Source organism: Eucalyptus grandis, chromosome 2, assembly GCF_016545825.1.
Source record: "Eucalyptus grandis isolate ANBG69807.140 chromosome 2, ASM1654582v1, whole genome shotgun sequence".
NCBI classification, from domain to species: Eukaryota; Viridiplantae; Streptophyta; class Magnoliopsida; order Myrtales; family Myrtaceae; genus Eucalyptus; species Eucalyptus grandis.
The window spans coordinates 38,788,655-38,808,654 of record NC_052613.1 but is presented as its reverse complement, the minus strand read 5'-3'; the positions used below and the strand labels follow the sequence as shown (position 1 = coordinate 38,808,654).

The following is a 20,000-nucleotide window of genomic DNA, read 5'->3' as shown; positions in this document are numbered from 1 at the left end:
CTAATGGAAAAAGGCAATTGGTGCTCTTGGTAAAGCAGTCCAAAATACTTGGAGATTGAATCTATGGAAAGTGATAAGATACAAAAAGAACGTATTTCAAATTGCAAATTGTAAACGAAGATGCCCTTTGGAACACCACTTCTCAAAGAAAGTAGTAAAGACAATGTCGATAGGAATCAACTCAATGTTTATTCCCGAAAGTCCCTCCCATCCACTGTTTTCTTTTTCTTTTAAAGGAAAGAAATTAAAATTAGTACCATCATCACCCATCACTCTCTCTCTTTAATTATGTCGACCCATAAATAGCCAAGATCCAAACACCAGAATCGACCCCAAATCTAGGGTTACCATACTAAGCATACATCAAACTCAATACCGCTACGACAAAAAAATAAAAATAAATCAATACCGCTCAGAATTTAGCGGACTGTGCTGGTCTCTGTTGCGCGTGCTTGGGATTTGGCAGTTCCTTGACGACTTCTGTCTTACTAAAATAGAGACTCGAAGGTGTACTACGGCTGTAAAAAAATTGATTTTAAACATCTTCCTTCGATGATTCTCGCATGAAATGATCTGTTCGCATCTTTCTTCGAATGCCGATCGCGAATTTTGTTCATTTATCTACAGAGTAGGTGATTGCATGCTCTATAAATCATGTAAATCAAAATGCAAATGACCTTTGGTCTGCATCTTATTAAAGACAAACGCGAATACCCTTTCCGTATTTTACGGTGCCGCTGAACCTAGTAAGAATCCAAAGGAAATAGCTCCTAGAGACATTTGAAAAGGCATCGCTCCTCAAGAACACACTCAGCTCTCTCCCTTCCTCTCTCTCTCCCTCCCTCTCTCTCTCTCTCTCTCCCCCTCTCTCTCTCTTCTCACTTCACTTCGCTCGCTCAGTGGAGCTTGAGCATGGACGAAACGTGGAGCAAGAGTTCCAAGAAAGAAACAGGCGCCTCATCGTCTTCATCTTCTTCGAAGCCTCGTCTCCTGAGAAGCTTCTCTCAGAAGACCACCTCCTCCTCCAAATCTTCGCTCCCGCGAAGCCTCTCGCTCAAGAACACCGCCTCCTCTTCCTCCTCCTCCTCCTCCAACCACCAGCACCACCAGGGTTCGTCCCTCTCGAGAAGCTCGTCCTCCAAGAGCGCGAGCGGGTCGAACCTGACCCGCAAGTACAGCAACCTCGCCAAGGAGCAGAAGGCCCGGTTCTACATCATGCGCCGGTGCGTCGCCATGCTCGTCTGCTGGCACAAGCACGACTGATCTGACTCGTCGGAATTGACGGTCGGCGAGTGCTCCAGAAGCATTCTACAGTTCATCCGAAGAGCACCGGGCATTCGCTCTCGTAAAGATCTGGCGAAGCAACTCGGCGATAGGGATCTCTAAATTCGATCCGTCCGCTATGAGCCCGTCACGTAGGTACGTAGAGAGATCACAAAAAATGTGAATTACGATACGTATAAGTACGCCGATGTAATGTATTTGGGTCAGGGTTTGAGGATATTGACGAAATCAGCAATCTCTCTCTCTCTCTCTCTCTCTTTCTCTTTCTCTCTGTCTCTCTGTCTCTGTCTCTCTTTCTCTCTCGCTTGCCCATGTGAAATCATTGAGCTGTGAATTTCAGAGATGGTCGGAGCTGGTCGGTGCGTACTACATGCTATCTCGTCCACTGTTTGTGTTTTCTTGCTCTTTCTTTTCATTTTTCTTTCCCCTTTTGTTTTCTTTCTTATATATAATGTGGAAACGAGAGAGAGAGAGAGAGAGTAGATTCCTTTTCAGATGTTGGAACTACCACCGTAAAGAAGACAATTTTGATTGTTTGGATGCACATTGGGAAGATCATGCGCTGCGCTGCGCCGCGCGAAGCGAGCGAGCTCGATCGCTCTCGAATGCTACGTACATGTAGAGAAGAAGAGGACGTGGGATTGTGCTGCAAACGATCAAGAAAAGAATGTGCATCGACTGCGAAACAGCGGGTCCATGGATGGATCGCGTCGAGATGGGTCGACAAAGTTTGAACATAGGCATTATTTCGCTCAGTTGTACATGCTGCATTATTGGCGCAACTCGAATAGAATGATTCGATCTTTCTATTTGTTATTGTTTTTTTAATGTTTTCTTTCTTTTCTACTTTTTTGTGTGTTCGGGAGATAAGGGGGTGGGGTAAGTGCTGTGTGTTTCTAAGGGCATTGGCATGTACAAGGGAAGCAGAAGTGGCATCGCCGAAGTAAACGACGCGTCGTTTTCATGTGCGAGCGTAGGCCCCCACTAAGATGACCTCCTGTTGTGGTCCACTCTTTGAGTTCCTGGACAGGGACGAGTCGTAATTCGCAGAAAGGATTTCAAATTAATATATTTTTGCACATTCCATACAATTTATACATCGAAGGGGCTCCTCCTCCTCCTTTTTTTGGTGAAGATAACGACGCTACGGGTCCTAAAACATGTGCGTACTCGGATTTAGAGTTGAAACTACTTCTCCGACAGGTCGGTCCTAAAACTCATTCGGATTCAACACTTTGGTCCTCCGTTTGATACGTTTGTTCTTGTTTCCCGGACAGAGATTTATGCGACATTTTTTTATTGACATTTAAAAGAAAAAAAAGGACAACCACATATGAACTATGAGGCTTTTAGAACTTAAATGTACCGACATAAAGTTTTAGGACTCATGCGGTCGTTCACCCTTTTCGACATTATGTACTTAGGTTATTAATCACTTTCTACTAGCTAGTAAAAAGTAAAAAGTTATGCTGGACCACAAATTGATGGGGTTTCTAATGAAATGCTGACGCTTTTCTTGGGCCAGATACTAAATGCAAAAAAAGAAGAGACCATTCATAGTTTCAAGATCCGGCCCGTTCGACCAGTGCCAAGCCTGGCCCGGTTCTGGCTCGGTCCGGTTCGAACATGTTTGCTTCGAATTCCAGTTTGGAAACCTTGCAACCCAATAATTTCGGTGGGTTTAGCTTGTAGTTGTTGGCAATTGGGAAGTGGGAATAAGCAACGAGACAAAAAATTAAATATATATCCAACAGAGATAGATGAAGAGTAATATTATTGCTGAGGCTCCAACCGAAGCATCGACACATGCATTGCTAGATACAAAAATTCCTTCGAATCTAAAATTTCACTCTATCCCGTGGTAAATGAATGCGAATTCATCGGACTCCACGAAGGAAAACAGACAAAAAGAAAGAGAGACAGAGAAGACACGACACGTAAATTCCTCATATACCGAATTTGGCCTCGGACACCGAGCAGGGAAAGTGACGATAAGTTAGGGGGAAAGCAGCAGGATTGAAGTGTTCGAAACGAAAAGGTGGGGGTAAAACCCAGAACAGCCGATGGGGCAAGAAGGGTCGGAGGAGGAGGGGTCAACACTTTGGAAGATCGGACGGCGGGGGAGGGAGCTTCTGGTTGGGGAGCTTCCCGTCCTGCACGATCCACGCCATCTTTAAGCCCCAGCTCAAATGGACGTCGAAGTGACAGTGCATGAACCAAACACCTGGTTTTTCCATTCAAGACCAGCAACAGCTAAAATTAGCGGATTCACGTGAATAAATTTTGGACATAAACGGTAGCATTACTTGACACATTATTGTACGCGGCACTATTCAAATTATTAGAATTTTCATGAGACAAACCTGGGTTATCGGCCAGGAAACGGATAGCCACCCAACCGGCCGCCGGCACGCCCACGGTGTTCCTCTCCACGGGGTCGACCAGATTGAACTTGGCTGGATCCGTACTCTGGTTGAAATTCCCGAAACCCTGCCCAACGACGTAGAAGTTGAACCCGTGCAGATGAAGAGGGTGGCTCTCCGCGCCCAAGATACTCGTGCCCTGCATCACGAGCTCGACACTCGTGTTGAATGGGAGGACCACCACCTTAGTCCCATTGCTGACGAACGTCTTGTTCGGCGGCGTTCCAGTGTAGTTGAACGGCCTTAATGGGGTGGCCGGGAAGTCGGTGGTGAAAACGCCATTGGATTTTTTGAAGAAGTAAGACTGTAGGAGCGCGGTGGAAGGGAGAGCGAAAGAGACGTTGTTCACCGACGCCGCAAATTTGGTCCCGTTGGGTCCTTGGCACGTTTGGTTCTTTGAGCAGGGGCTGTTTCCAAGGCCGACCGTGAAGAAAAACCTCTTTTGGACGGTCTGGGGAACTTGGGCCGGGTATTGCCGGCTATTCAAATGGCGGAACTTTTGGCTGAAATTGGCGACGACGCTGGTCGCGTTTATCGCGGGCAGTGTCGGTAAAGATAGGGTAAGGTTCTTGGGGAGAGTAATATTCCCGGAGGACTGGACGTACTCGAGGAATCCGGCCATGGTTGTATTGTCGAAAGTGCCCTGACCTGTGAAGTATGGCCGGGCCGCCATAAGGTACGTGCTCTTGTGAGGGTTAGGCTTAGCCTTGAGGAGGACGTTGGTGGTCTGGCCCGGGGCGATGACCAGGATGTCGGTCTTGAAGGGCTTGACGTAGACCGCATCGGCTTCGACGACGGTGAACGAATGGTTGGCTATGCGGAAGAAGAGCTCGTCATTGAGTGCAGCGTTGATAAGGCGGAGGAGATATGTCTTCCCTGGCGTCACCTTTAGCTTGAATGTATCTGCATGCGGGCATGAAAATAAAGCAATCGCTTTTATCAAATTTTGCAACGACGATATAGGGATACTCTATTCTTTCCACTTGATAAATCAATGGACTCGTTCAATAAAGTTTGTTATAATTGTCATTGCCTGATGAACAGTTGTATAGCGGCCCGGGCTTTCCGTTGATAGTGTAGGCATCCGAGACGTTCGGGCCACCTCCGGTCTGGAGCGCCTGGCTGATGATGGCCTCCGTATCGGCATTAAACCATTCTCCTGCAATTCGTATCCCCCGGAAAAGAGTTCAGTGATGTTATTCGGTGCTTATCAAATTAACTTATGCGTTCACAGAACAAAAAATTCTCCTAATTCGAACAATTAAGAGCTCGATAATATCATATACCGAATAGCATCGGGACTTCCTTGTCGGGTTTAGCAAAGGGATAAGGAACACCGCGCTTTGGGAAGATGATGAGCGGTCCGTAGACGGTCGCTCTGAGCCATGAGATGTGAGCATGCCAAAAGAGGGTGCCTCTTTGGCCCGTAATTGTGAAGTTGTAAACGTAACTTTGGTTGGTCTGAATCGGACACTGCGTAATGTATGACGGCCCGTCTGCCCATCCACTTTGAAGTTGCCTTATTCCATGCCTGTGCCCGTCAATTTGCTCATCAAATTTAATTGTTGCGGTCATGAGAGGGTTTAATCGTATATACGTTAGGAGTGATTATTCAAGTCCTAATTACCAGTGGATGCTGATGTTGTTGGAAACATGGTTGACCACCTTGACTATTACCCGGTCCCCCTCTCTGGCGACGATGCGAGGCCCCGGGAATTTCCCGTTGACGGTTATCATCCTCTTGGTGTGGCACAGCCGGGTCTCACTCTTCATCTCTATCTGCACCAAATTAAGAGGATCATCATGTACTAATGAACTCAGAGACGAAGAGTACATAACCATGCCCTTCAAGCTCAGTTAGGTATAGAGAGAATGCTAAAATCACGAGTGCATGAATATATGTGACGTACATTGAACGTGTAGTGCCTCGTAATGCCTGCATGGGCAACCTCAGGAAGAAAGCAGCTCATCACTGCAAGAAGAAGAGCTGAGAGAAACAAAGACCTCATGTTTATGAATCTCGAATTTGCTCTGGAGCTAGGCTGTCTTCAGTGCTTTGCCAGAAGTAGCAAGGTGTTCTTATGTATATATAGAAGAGAGAGACGCGGGGGGAGGGTGGTGGGGGTGGGGTGTGGGTGGAGAGAGCGAATAGAGGAGTGTTTGGTTTGGCTCATTTGGTTTCTGATATGAGAAAGAAAAGACTACCTACTCTTGGTCCACATGTTCACTCTAGAGTGTCTACTAAGTCGAAGAATCAATTATGTTTGATAATATCTTGGTTTTTGGTCTTCCTTACCACCGCCAACCCTCGTCTGCAGAAACAAACATTTCTGGTCAAAAAGATTTTTGATAGGACCTACCGTCATCACATGCATTACCATTCTTGTTCCTAAAATTCTGTGTCATGATTGGGCGGTTCGTTCTTAACATTATCGGAGGCAATGGAGAATTTATTAACAGATCCCATCACCTACACGACCAAGTTAGTATTTGAAATTTGGCGTTGCCCCTGTAAATAGAAAATGTGGAATCTCGCGAGGACACCAGTCTCTATCATCAGCTGTGTTATTAGCTGTATTTGCCTAGAGCATTGTCCTTATCCAACCGTTAATTCTTGGTGAAGAAGACAAACTTTCAAACTTGGGGTCTACCCCCACCAAATCACCTATCGTCGTCGGGTGAGTCCATCTTGTTAAGTCACCTCAACGTTCATGTTAATCATCACATCCTACGGAAAACACACACCTCTAATGGGACAGGACGGGAAGATGGGTAAGGCCGATCGGTTAGGTGCATGCGTCTCTCTTAACCAAGCAAAGCATTAAGACACGACCTTAATCTGGTCCTTCGGTCATAGGCTTCCAACTCCGTGGGTCGTGTTCAGTAAAAAGACTACCCACAAGAAGAGGACGTTCGACCCACCTTTTTCTTTCAAGCAACAAAAGGGGATGCAATGATCACGGGGGGATTAGGTTGTCCCTCTCGTAGGTTCGACCTCGCATTGAAAATTAACGACCGGATCAATCAATCTCGCCAGCTTCGCTGCGAAGCTAGCATGCCTGATAGGAAGAAAAATTGCGTTGATTTCAGGATGGGCTTGGTCGATTTTTTCGCTTTGCTGATTAAGGTGAGTTGGAGATTGTCATGAACAGTGACCGAGACATTGTAGTTGCACCCACTACGGTTCTTGTGGTGTATGTTTATTCTCGCCATTGTATACTTGTTGCGCAATGTACGCAGGTCAACGCGAGGCTCTTTTTGGGACATAATGTCCCGGGACATTGATACACTGCTCACTTCATTTCTTGAAGTAGGATGCATGCAAAGTTCACTCCCTTTTACCGATTAGAAAATTGCAGAAGTTAATAGAAATTGGGGGCGTAGACGTTGAAGTATATATTTTAGGTAGAGATGTCAAAATGGGTCATTGACCCATTTATGTTTAAATAGGTCGTTAATGGATCAAGCCTATTTTCTAAAGCACCTATAATGGATTTTAATGGGTCGAAACTCAGATATATGGGTCTTAAATGGATCAAAGAGCTGACCCATTAAAGACCTATTTATCAACCCATTAAAAATGAACCATTTATTTTCATCCAAAACCTTACAATCTCTCTCTTCTCTCTTAAACTTTACAAAAATATATTTTTAAAAAAATTGAAATTATAAATTTTTTTATTTTAATTTTTCTTTCTTTCTTCTTCCTCTGGTCGCCGGCATAGCGATGGCCGACGACCGGCCAGGCGAGCGAGCCTCGAGCTCGCCCCTCGCCGGATCCGGCGAGGCTCGAACTCACTAGCATCGGGCAAGGCTCGAGCCTCGCCCGGATCGACGAGGGGCAAGCTCGAGCTAGCAAGATCCGGCGAGGCGGAGGCCTCGCCCGATGCTAGCAAGCCTTGAGCTCACCGGATCCGGCGAGGCGAATCCCTTGCCGACGTCCGGCGAGGCTTGAGGCTCGCCGATCTAGCGAGACTTGAGCTCGCGGATCTCGCGAGCCTCTAGCTCACCGACGTCGGTGAGCCGAGAGAGCTCTAGGTCGCCTGTGGCCAGCCGGCGGCTGTCGTGGTGGCTGGTGGCCAGCCAAAGAAGAAGAAGAACAAAAAGAAAAAAAAAAAAGAATTAAAATTCGATTTTTTAAAATATTTTTTAAAATTATAAAAATTATCCATTAAATTTGCTTTGTATAAAATTATTTTAGCAATACCATTTTATATATATATATAAAATAAACTTTCCTAAGTTTAGTTAAATGGGTCGAGTATGGGTTGGGTATGGGTCGAGTCGGGTAAAGATAAAAAAATTTGTATTGCAATAAATGAGTCATAAACGGGTTAAATGGGTTGATTTGGGTCGACCATTTATGACCCGACCCGACCCACCCGTATAATTTTAGGGAAGAGCTTGCTTCCTTCGTAAATTTCTGCATCTACCCTCAATCCTCATCAAAGAATTAAGTGGGCCATAATCGAGGTGGGAAATATGTGTCATAAACTCAGTTCTATGGATCACGTGGTGAAAAGAATTGATCGTCATAGATGGGATATTCATGATATTTATTTGCATCTTTTTGACGAACTTATGATACGGTTATTGTTTTTTATGATGGGTGATTAATTCGATCTAGTGAAAACGAATATAAATAATGAATAACTCAACTAAAAACTCCTAAAATTGGCTTAGTAATTCGGGTACGGAAACTTGTGTGCGGATTAAGTGCCCGAAAAAAGTTCGACGCCATAATGGTCCCTTCAAGTTATCCAGAACAATTTGTTGTCTTAAAGGATCGGTAGCCTCTCTGAGAACCTGAAGTATATAGTATTATGCGGGCCGCACTTGATCTACAGTTAGAAACACTAGAAAGCTCATCACAAAACTATTCTCAGCTTTACACAAGAAAGTATAGGTTAAGAAGGCTTCTAAATATGTTGCCCGATCCACGTCCAACCTTTCTTTATCGAAAGATTTTTGTCGGAGTCCATGACATCTTCGAGGCCCAGCCACCACGTTTTTTAGGTTGGACGGTCCAAATTCTATCAAATGCGTCTTCTTTTGGTTAATTAGAAAAAGGTATATGACAAGGAATTGCTGCTGGGTCCTTTTTCCTAGCTAATGACACTTTGCATGTCTCTGTTTTACAATCAAGACTTTGCATCTTCTAATTTTTAGTTTCTACACTTCGCACCCTGAAATTTCACAAAGCCATAGAATGTATTTTTATGAAATATTGAGATGCAAACGTATTTATTATGTGGAAGGACTATTTGGTTGGCTAGAAATTATAAGTCAACAGCATAACTTGGGAGGAGAAGCTCCCAAACTGGTCCCAACTTTCTCCAGTGCCGCTATGAGTCATCTTGAACAAAATTTGGTTATGTTGATTAATTGCGTGTCCATCTTTTTTGCAACATAACTATGTATAAATATGCATATATATGATCACACTCTTCGTTGTTCTTCGTAGACAATAATTAATCCAGGTTATATGATGGAAGACTTACTGAAGGCAAAGTTGATCACTCCTCAAGTTCTATCTCCAACACGTATTTCCACAATAAAAAAATATGCGGGAAAAAATTATATCTCTTTGTATTTTATAATGAATAGTAGATAGAATATACGTGATCATTTAAGTAACAAGACATTACAATATTAATTATGATTAATCAAGGATTTGCACAATCAATAGAGATATGTAGAATTTTCTTATTATCTGCAATATCCCTCAAACTCAATATGACCTAAAAGAAGTCAAGTGAAGCTTAGAGACAAGATCTAAAAAATGCCAAGTGGATGTGATTTAGTGAATATATTAGCAGCCTGATCAACCATCGAAGTAGGAGATGAGACAAACAGTTCATGAAAAATGTTGTAAAATAAACAAAAAAACTAATTGGATCTAGCAAAAAATTTAATACAAATTAACGAGAGAAATAAACAAAAAATACTAAGGACATTAGAGATTTACATGATTCGTTTTTAGTGTCACTACTGACTTCACAGAAAGAGCTAGTAATAAATAATTTATTATAATTGGAGAATCAAAGTTACAATTGCTCATAGCACAAATTACCGGGTGTTCAAGTCCAAAGCAAGAGCCCGCGTATGGTTGAAACAAGAATGCTGGTATTATTATTTTTCAGTTCTTCGCGGCGCAGCTCCTTCGTTAGAGCTACTAAGCGGCCATGTCTACATAAAAGCAAAATCCTTTTGTTTTATTTTAATTTCTTTCCTCATCAAACTCTTCCTGACCCAAATGTGAAATAATAATTATTAAATAAAGTAAAAACCATAAAATTCATAGATTGATATATTTGTGATAAATTCATCCAAAATTAGTTTTTTACTAGAAAAAATCTTAAACTGGTATACTTATAACAAATTTACTCTCCGTTAGTTTCTGTTAAATTTTACCGTCAAATTATTGAGTTAGATGACATATATTTTACCTTCCATTTGTAATAAGTGTATCAATTTGTGGTTTTTTGTAGTATCAATCCAATTTAATGAAAACTAACATATGATAAATTTGTCATAAATATACTAGTTCATGAGTATTTAGTGGTAAAAAATTTAATTTGGAAAAAATTTAGTAACATGTGTACTAATTTTGGGTTTTTAGTGATAAAAAAATTAGTTTATGATAAATTTTTCATATATGTATCTGTTTGGGGTTTTTCGTAGTATTAACCCTATAAAATAAGTGTGCCTCTAATTTATTTTTGTAACGGCAAAGCCTTTCACAATCAAAATCGAAGATACGTCAATTTTGAACAAATCAAAATCTTCCAATGAGTCATGTTTTGATCATGGCTCGAACTCGAGAACAATTTAACAAAAAACATGATATTGTATAGACTAACAAAATATTTTAATGTGCTTGATGCACTCTTGAAACAGAAACATAGTATTATGTGCTATTTGAGTAGCACTTTGATTGTTGTAATAAATTATTATCCAACCACTATGACAAACTCCCGTGTTTTCTAGTAACCATGGCAACCATAGTATTTTTGGTGTTGTTTTAGCAAGATCATGATAATCTATTTCCATTCTAGATTGAGCGATTATGGTCTATTTCTTGCCACGCCATGAGATAAGTAAGTTGCTTGGAAAGAAAAGTAGCGTGTAGTGGGGTCACAATTTGAAATGTCACCTGCTCGGTTAATATTAGAATAAGCTCTAAATCTAAGGAGTAGAAAAGTGAAGGTCACGAAATTGGATACCCTTGACATAATGATGAATCTAAAGAACTACAGTAAGTGAGACATACATAGCGTGGTCATGAACAAACTGACAATATGGATATGATAGTCGAGTCATGACGAGTAACAATGATTAGGTAGCGTCTTTCTTCTTGGTTCTCACATTGAAAAATTAACCACCGAATTAATCAATCTCGCAAGCTTCACTATGAAGCTAGAGTGGCTGATAGGAAGAAAATTGCATTTTCTTTAGGATGGGCATGCTCGAGATTTTGCTTCATTGATTAAGGTGAGTGTAACGCTGTCATATAGAAACATGGATTTTGTAGTTGCACCCACTGCACTTCTTGTCGTGTCCTATTTTTAACCTTGCCATCATCAACCTCAACCGGGGCCTACCTCGGAGTCATTTGCAGAGCAAGGTTTGGTAGATGATAACCTTGTCTGCATCCTCCCTTCCAGGGGTGTTTCTACCAATGAGGCTGCCTACGGTAATCTCACCAGGTAGGAGCCAGTTAGACTGCATTCTTTGTTTTAACGTCTTGATACCTAGACATCATATTCTTAATTTTCATCGAAACTTTTCTTTCCAAGTGAGTTGGAATATTGAAGACACTAAGGAATCTCATCCTCAAAGGTTCTTCCCCCAGTTTCTTTCTTGAGTTTTTTTTTAAGAACTGAGCTCAGGGTTTTTTAAATCTGTGATATAGTGACAGAGATTTTGTAGTTGCACCCACTACAATTCTTGTGATGTACTCTTTTTAACCTTACCATCGTATACTTGCTGCACAAAATACGCAGATCAACGCGTCGCTCTTAGACGGACGTTGATGGCCTGCTTCCTTGATTTCTTGAATTAACATGCATGCAAAGTTGACATCTCCTCATCGATTATAAGATTACAGAAGTCCATGGGTTTGTAGATGTTAAAATATATATTTTAGAAAGAACCTTCCTTCCCTGGTAATTTGCTTGTGATCCGACAGAGTCACTTGGTTGCTCTATTATATATTTGTACCTCGGGGATGTAATAGACGTTTGAAACATGCGTAATAAACTTGGTTCCGTAAATGACGGGGTGAATAGAATCAATTGTTGTGAATGAAATATTTCGTAAAATATATTTATATTCTTTCAAGAGACTTATGAGGTGACTCTCGTTTTTTCTTGACGTGTGATTGACTTAATATAGTATAACGAGTCTAAATAATAATAATTCAACTTAAGATTCTTGGAATTGGCTAAACAAATGAGATACGAAAACATGTGCACAGATTAGGTGCACAGACAAGTTCGACTCTTTAACGTCCTCCTCAAATTATCCGACACAGCCAATGTCATATTTGGTGGGTCGCCTTTATTAGAACGTGAAGTATATTTTTATGCTTACCCACCCTCGACCTACACTAAGAAACACTAGAAGAGCTCACTACAAAACTATCCCTTAGCTTATACTAGAAAGTATAGGTTAAGAAGGCTTCTTTCTTTAATAAGTTATGTATATTACAAGAATCTTTCTTAGATTCTTTTCCCTAGCTAGTGACACTTTGCATTCTCTAATCTTGAAATCAAACTTTACATCTCCTACTTTTTAACTTCTTCGCTTCACACCCTAAAATTGTACGAAGCCGTAAAATGTAGTTTCATGAAATATCGAGATGCAAAAATGCACATTATTTGAGTAGTATATGATTTTCTGTAACTCTTCTAGGCGAAGTGTTTGTTTTAATCAGGATCTTGATGTCGAAAGACTACTAAGTTGGCAAATTTTTATAGGTCCAGCGGGAGGAAAAGCTCCCAAACTTGTCCAAACTTTCTCTAGTGCGAATATGAGTGATCTTAAAAAATAAGGCTCACCACCCCACAGGTTCATTAATCCGTCTTCATCTTTTTTGCGACAAAACTATGTACGTATACAAATGCATGTGAATAAAATTACATGGCATTTTTCTTGTTGTGAAGTAACGTTGAAGCTAACAAATGTTACAATATAAGTCTAATTTGATAAGAAGTAATTATCAGAAAAATCAATGAGGAATGACAAGAAGGCTAGAGAGTTACGTAGTTCGGTCCCAATGTTAGCACTTACTCGTTGGAGAAAGTCAACTGTTAAGTCATTATGAATCCGGAAGATTATATAGTTATAATCACTCCATTACTCAAGTGTTCCTAGCCTAAAATGCTCTCAAAGCGAGGTTTATAAGTGTTATCTCATATTCTAGTGTGGGTATACTCAGAAAACACATAGAAAGAAAATATTCCCAATCCTTCTTATTTGCTTTAGTGTGGAATAACAGAGTAGAATTTCATTTTCGTTTGTTTTTGTGCAATATGCCGACTCAAACTAGGAATTCAACTTCAATATGGAATGTATTGCAATTATTTCTTCACTTGTTCGGACGTAAAACCACAAGTTCTATCTAGATTTGGAATTTATATATTAATTGGATTTCTTTCCTGAGCTCAATCCTGAAATATAATTTAACAATTCTCTACCTCAAGTTGGCATTTGAAGTCAAGTCATATTGCTCATCATCGCCTATAGATTCCACCTTAACTTCTTTACTCTTATAATTATGACAATCTCTTCTACAGTACTCTACCTCATTGCAATGATAACATCAATGGTCCCAATTGTTGGATCTCAATTTAAAATGAGTCATCCATCTGCTATCTCCAAACCCTCTATATTTGTCACTACCCTAAATAGCCAAACCTTGTGCCATATCATAAGCTATGTATCTTCTCATAAATCAATTGCCACTAGAAAACAAGGCGGACTTGGCCTCTCCCGTTGTAATGTTAACACGCCACTATAGTAGTGAATCAGTAAAGTGTTAGATAAGAATCCGGTTGAGATGCCAATAATATTGTGCCTTGCTTCTCATTATATGCCTCATAAACATTCTTCAAGTCCGTCATGAGTTTGTTAAACTCACCTAAATGGGCTCTGATGGAAGTCCGTTATCTAGTCGTAATTAAACATGCTTTTGAGCATATCCAAATGATTCTTCAAATCCTTCTTCAAATAAAGTAACTAAAAGTTTTGACCTCCATGTTGCGGCATACTTCTCTTTGACCACTTTAGCTATCACCTCATCTGAAGGATTCAACAGGATTACATTTTTTTTTCCTTTTCCATCAACCCTAGCTTATCGGCCTCTCGAACGGTTTCTAGCAATTTTCCTCTTCATCCAACACCTTCACAAATTATCGGTTGTTGATTGGGCATGCATATTAATGTTTTACAACTGAAAGTTTTTCCTTTCGTTGAATTCTCGATGTCAACTCTTGCTCCAAACATAATTTCAAACATGTCATTTATAGATAATAATCAGACAAGCAAAAGCTCCAAATTAGATCTGAAACCCTAAGATTAGCTCGGCCACTAATTGTTGTAAAGTAACGCGAAAACTAACGAATTTCGCAATTCGAGTCTAACGAGAAAAAAAATCTCTAGAAAAATCAGTAATGAATGATAAGGACACCAAAGATCTATGTGATTCGATTTGAGCATCAATACCTATTTTACAGAGAGAGCTCGCTACCAAAAAATCCACTATGAATCCAGCGAACTACAAAGCTATAATTGCTCAACTGTTTAAATGTTTCATAGTCGTAGAATACACCCAAATCAAACCCGCAAGTGTTACATCACATTTTTTTACGTATAACTTTCTTTAAAAACTTACAGAGAGAAAACTCTGACATTCCTCTTGTTTGCCCTAGTGTGTAATGACTAAGTAGAAATTTGTTTCTATATGTTCTTATATGACATGTTTGACTCGAATTAGAAGTCCAATTCCAACGTAAAAATTATTTCAGTCTAACATGCTAGATTGTCAAATCACATATCCCATTGGGATTTAGAATTTCTACGTGGATTCGCAGAGTTCTTTGATAAGCTCAAACTCAAAACTTAATTTAACACTTCTCGCACAAGAATTAATCCTCTAATGGAAGACTTACTAAAAATACACTTGATCACTCCTCAAGTTTTATTCCCAACACGTAATTCAACAAAATAGTATGATCACACATTAATTCAGAAATGGTCCCAAAAGCTGTATATAACATGAGAACATTGATCGCACACAAATATGCGAGGAAAAGGAAACAAACTTTCGTGATTTTTCTTCATATCATCCATGACAAAATAAACGCTCGCGAAGATGAAGGTAGACGCCATGCTAATCCCAAGTCATGACAACAGCTATAATAGCCACCCCAAGAAGCACAGCCAGGAACTTATAGAAAGGAGTATCAAAGGCGCACTTGTTTTGAGGCTTGAACCCTTTGGCGATGAGATGGTTGATGGCGACGTAGATGAACACCCCGCAGGCGATGCCCATGGAGATGGCGTAGATCCAATCGGCAACGTGGCCTTCCGTCGTTGCGTCGATGGCGATCCCGATTCCGACCCCGATGGGGCTGGAAATGGCGAATGCAAAGGAATACGCTGCGGTCATTAGGAACGGCCTCGTCGGTAGCATCTTAAGGAGGGCGATTCCCATCGAGATGGCCGCGAATATCTTGTGCAACGATATCGTCCACAGGTTATACCATGCATCGCCTTTGGTCACTTTCATCCAAATGACAAAAGGAGGGAATTAATTAGAATAACGAAGTTTCGTTAAAAAAAAGTGCCGTGATATCATATTAATATTTCTCAATTCATCGATCCTTAGAACGATTCAAACTTTAGAAGGGGCAATTTTTTTCCTTGGCTATTTAACATATACTTCCATAAGTAATCAAAACCAACAAAAGCTGAATGTAACAAAACCTAACAATTTCTACTCTATATTCAGCTAATCACAATTTGATGTGATTTCGACTAGGTTAAATGAACCATATATCCCTGATGTTTGGTATTTACATCTTGATGATATCAAAATTAAGCCTTGGGCTCCCAAAAGGTTTGGTGAGGCTCATATAAGTGCTTGCAGAATGATACATTTAGCTACCATTGGCTTTGTCCCGCCCTCATATTCAGCTATCTTCTAATGCGAGTACTAAGCGTTATATTTAACTAGAAAAGATTTTGTGAAATTTGGAAATCCGTGAGCTAGTTAAACTTGATTACCTGAAACTCCGACAGCAATGCCCTCGAAGATGGAATGAGTGCATAGGGCCAAGATCAGCAGAATCGTGTCCCCGAGAGACGCGGTTTGTAAGAACATCGGATTCGCGTCCTCCTTCGCTCTCGGATCGTTCTCATCCGGCCCTCCTTCTTCTGCGACTCCGACTTTGCCGGCCGAATCTCTGTTGCCGACGTTCCGGGTGACGTACATGATCACACAATCCCCGAGCATCGTCAGCAAGTACCCGGCCGATGCCAGCATGAATGAGAACGGGTAGCTCTTGTCCGTCAGATCCCCGAACGTCGAGGTCGAATCGCTCAGGAAGTGCATCAGCGAGGTTCCAAGGAAGACCCCGCCCGCGAACTGCGTCCCCAGCAGCAAGAACGCCTCGTTGAACCGGAAGAAGTAGGGCGACATGCCGCCGGCGAAGGTGGTCACCAGCATGATGATGAGGCACCATACCTTGACCAGGATCAGGCCCCTCGCGTGCAAGTCCGGGGTGCTGCCGGTGTCGGGGGACCCGTCGCTGCCGCCGTGGCCGGCGGAGAGGGTGAAGTGGAGGAAGAGGTGGGCGGCGGAGAAGAGGAGGGTTGACTTGAGAGCTGCGGAAGTTGGGAGAGAAGCCATTGACGAAGAGATCAGTTTCATGGTAACGAATTGGGTTGGATCAAAATGTGGCTTGCGTTTATAGGAGAAGGACGAGAAGAGAACTCATCCGGGGGTGGTGTTTGAATGACTCTCGAGCTTCCAAAATCTGATGGGGGGTAGTACAGGTTTGACTTTGAGGCTCTTGTACTGCACAATAAAACAGCTCATCGGCCGGCTTTGTTCCGGACGGTCTCGTTCGGCATCGAATGATCTCGGGGCATCCTAACCGAAACAACCTCGATAATTAATTATTCAATAACAGGAGATCAATGAGAATGCAATGCAAGCGCAAAACTCTACTCTTATTCTAACTCTTACTCTTAAACTTTTGACTTACCTCTTTGCAAAGCGTGGGAATCGAAACTCATACTTGAAACTAAATTATCCTCACCCCAATTCCTGAAAAAGTGATTGACTGTTGATGGTTCATTTATATAGATATCTCAAAGCTTTTCACATCATTTGAAGAACTAACTTTGGAAACCAATCTCTAGCACGATTCGTCGAGTTCATGTGTACATTAAATGCGGGAAAAGTGATTGGACGGAACAATAAATAAAACTAGGAAATAAATCGAATATCAAAGATATATGTATTTATATAACCTCTTTCATGGAGGAGAAAGAACAAGATTCCAGTAATTACAATCACACACAATCACTTAACTACTTTCAGTGTTTCACATGCCTTAATCACACGCAATCGCATAAACAATGTTCATCAACACTTGAAAATTTTCACAAAACAATCTTTCAATCTCACAAAAGATTTCACAAAACTTAAACATGAGATTTAGTGGCTTCGAAACACTCACAATTTCTTCAAAATGTAATTTGGAGGCACGAGCATACTATTGATTGTTACGGCCCAAAACTCTTCCCTTCACTAATAGGCACAAAAACCCACACCTACATCTTATACTTGCAACATTTGGATTCAGAATAGGAAACTTCATTTAGAATGCCTACATTAATTAGAAATCCAATGAGTTTCTTTTTTGGACTCAAACTTGATACCTATTATCAACAATTGATATTTACCCGGTTAATTACTCGGATGTTGTCACTTAACCTAAGGAACGCCGATATTGTTTTCCTCAGGTGTAACAAAGCGGAACCTTACGATGGCGAAGGCTATGACGATAGGGACTTATTCATTCCGATGCCTTGGAATATCAACACATTCTTGATTAATTTAAACAGCTTTGCATACAAACACAAGGACTTTTGCGAAAAAATGCGAATTTAATGGGCCACTTTCTTCGATCTCCGGAGAAAGATTGTACCGATGACCTAAGCTCGCATGGGGTTCTATGGCGCATGATCGCAAACTCGACTAAGTTGGCTGGAAAATGACGTTTTATGCAAAGCATGAACCATGCGTCTCCAATTAATTAATCAGTGGGGGACCAATCGTTCCTGACTTCGCGAGACGACGCTGGATAGAACCGAATCCATCGGTACCCGCAATGAGCAATGCCCTAAGTATAAACAAATAAGGGAAACGTATATCTCCGGATATCTCGAGCCAAAGGGAACAATTATCGGATAGCGACTGGCAAGGAACGGACAAATTGCAATATGTCTAACCTAAATTACTGAAAATGTGTTGTCTCTCTATACCTTGCTGAACGATGGGGGTGTAATGAATACATTCTATAGTATGTGTGTCCGTAGGTGATGGTGACACGGCATTTGACTCATCGAATATGCAGATCAAGTTGAGATGAAAATGATGATCAAATCCAAACATACCCATTTAACTCATTTTGACTCGTATTTCATTTCATTTCAAATCTTCCATACTTTACTTGACACATAACCGATCTAATATATTGCTAAAACACTTCTATGTTTAATCCAATCTAGAAAAATTCACATCCAAACTGAGATGGTAATGCAGAGTGAGTGAGCACGAGATTGAATGAGGATAAGAGAGAGTCATTAAGGTAGGTTGAGTCTAAGTAAATTGAAAACCCATATAACATACATATTATAATGAGTTTTAGCATTGTAAATCTATTTATGACCAATTCTATCGAATATAACTTATCTATATAATAACTTAGCGTACTATATATGAGTTAAAAATGAGTTCATGACCAATTGTGATAGGTTTACACGACATGATTGAATATAGCTTATCTATATAACAACTCGGCCAATTACATATGGATTAATAAATTGGCTTATGACCTATCAAAAGGTCTGCGCAACATGATCCAGCGAGACTCTTTTCAGATTCCGACGGAATAAACTCAGCTCTCTCGCGAGGCAAAAACCCATGTTGAAATGATAAAATTGGGAACGGGGGACGAGAAACGAGGCCGAGGAGGTGGTGCGGTGGGCCTCCTTAAATCACGGACTTGGGATTTAGTGCCGCGACGACAGTCCACTAAGCAAAAAGAGGCGGAACGTTCTCCGAGCCCAATCTCTCTCTCTCTCGGTAGGGTTTCCATGTCTTCCTGTTCAAAGCCAGGGTCGGTTAAATCATAGGTTCTTTTTTTTTTTTTTTTTTGACACGCGGTTAAATCATTGGTTAAGAAAGAGGTCCGATAATTTTGAAGGGTTCTCGAGGGAAAACCTAAGTAATTTTGTTTTTTTTTTTTTCTCATTGTCTACAAAGACTTTGAGGTTAAAACTTTTAATGAATGTATTGACTAATTTTGTTACTACTATATTGCGTTATAAGCTACGGTGACAAAGAGTGACAATCCAATGTGAGGCTGATAATCTCACATCCAGAGAGGAAGCATATAGCGTGACCCATAATCTAATAACCGAACATATACTGTTTCAAAAGAGTTGTAGAATCTCATGAATTTTTTTTTTTTCTTTTTATGATTGTGTTAGGATAGTCATCGATATTACAATACACGGTGCAAACGTGATACCCTTTAGTTCAAATGATTCTATTCCATCATTTGCAGTCAAGTAGAATAACTTAAACATCGATGTTGACAAATAACTGAAGAACAAGACAATTTGTTGAAAGAATGAAATACATCCACTAGACCTAATTAAAAGGTAATAAGAAAGGGGCAAAAAAAAAATTTCATAGTCCAACTCATCAACACGATCTACAACTTTCGGACAAAAAAACATGACCTATATAACTTTCTAACCTAAAAAAGAAAAAAAAAAATCACAATCTGCAACTTGTGCATCATATCCTCGTGACAGCCATGGACGAGGAGAACTACTATCCTGGCGATAGCCATGGACGAGATGAACTACTATCCTCGTGATAGCCATGGACGAGGTGATCGATATAGGAGGGAGGGAGAGAGAGAGGGGGGCTACAGGAAATGGCCAACGAGAAAAATAAGGAAATATCCGGGCGAAAATTTATTTTTT

The 20,000-nt window shown here is 40.9% G+C and overlaps 3 protein-coding genes across 3 annotated transcripts; 1 reads left to right on the top strand and 2 right to left on the bottom strand.

Moving 5' to 3' along the window:
* The first annotated feature begins 783 nt into the window (after positions 1-783).
* On the top strand, positions 784-2,375 carry LOC104432701 (uncharacterized protein DDB_G0271670). The gene is made up of 2 exons (XM_039306387.1): positions 784-1,419; positions 1,625-2,375. Exon 1 carries the CDS (start codon positions 913-915, stop codon positions 1,261-1,263), a length of 351 nt encoding a protein of 116 aa, XP_039162321.1. The 5' UTR covers positions 784-912; the 3' UTR covers positions 1,264-1,419; positions 1,625-2,375.
* Positions 2,376-3,041: 666 nt separating this feature from the next.
* On the bottom strand, positions 3,042-5,787 carry LOC104432700 (laccase-17). Its single transcript, XM_039304113.1, has 6 exons — positions 5,618-5,787; positions 5,335-5,486; positions 4,994-5,238; positions 4,741-4,866; positions 3,648-4,610; positions 3,042-3,508 (listed from the first exon to the last, which is right to left on the bottom strand). The coding sequence occupies exons 1-6, from the start codon at positions 5,714-5,716 to the stop codon at positions 3,378-3,380; spliced, it is 1,716 nt and encodes a 571-aa protein (XP_039160047.1). The 5' UTR covers positions 5,717-5,787; the 3' UTR covers positions 3,042-3,377.
* A 9,090-nt stretch (positions 5,788-14,877) lies between these two features.
* Positions 14,878-16,693, bottom strand: LOC104432698 (zinc transporter 1). Its single transcript, XM_039305323.1, has 2 exons — positions 15,999-16,693; positions 14,878-15,494 (listed from the first exon to the last, which is right to left on the bottom strand). The coding sequence occupies exons 1-2, from the start codon at positions 16,642-16,644 to the stop codon at positions 15,103-15,105; spliced, it is 1,038 nt and encodes a 345-aa protein (XP_039161257.1). The 5' UTR covers positions 16,645-16,693; the 3' UTR covers positions 14,878-15,102.
* Between the last annotated feature and the right edge of the window lie 3,307 nt (positions 16,694-20,000).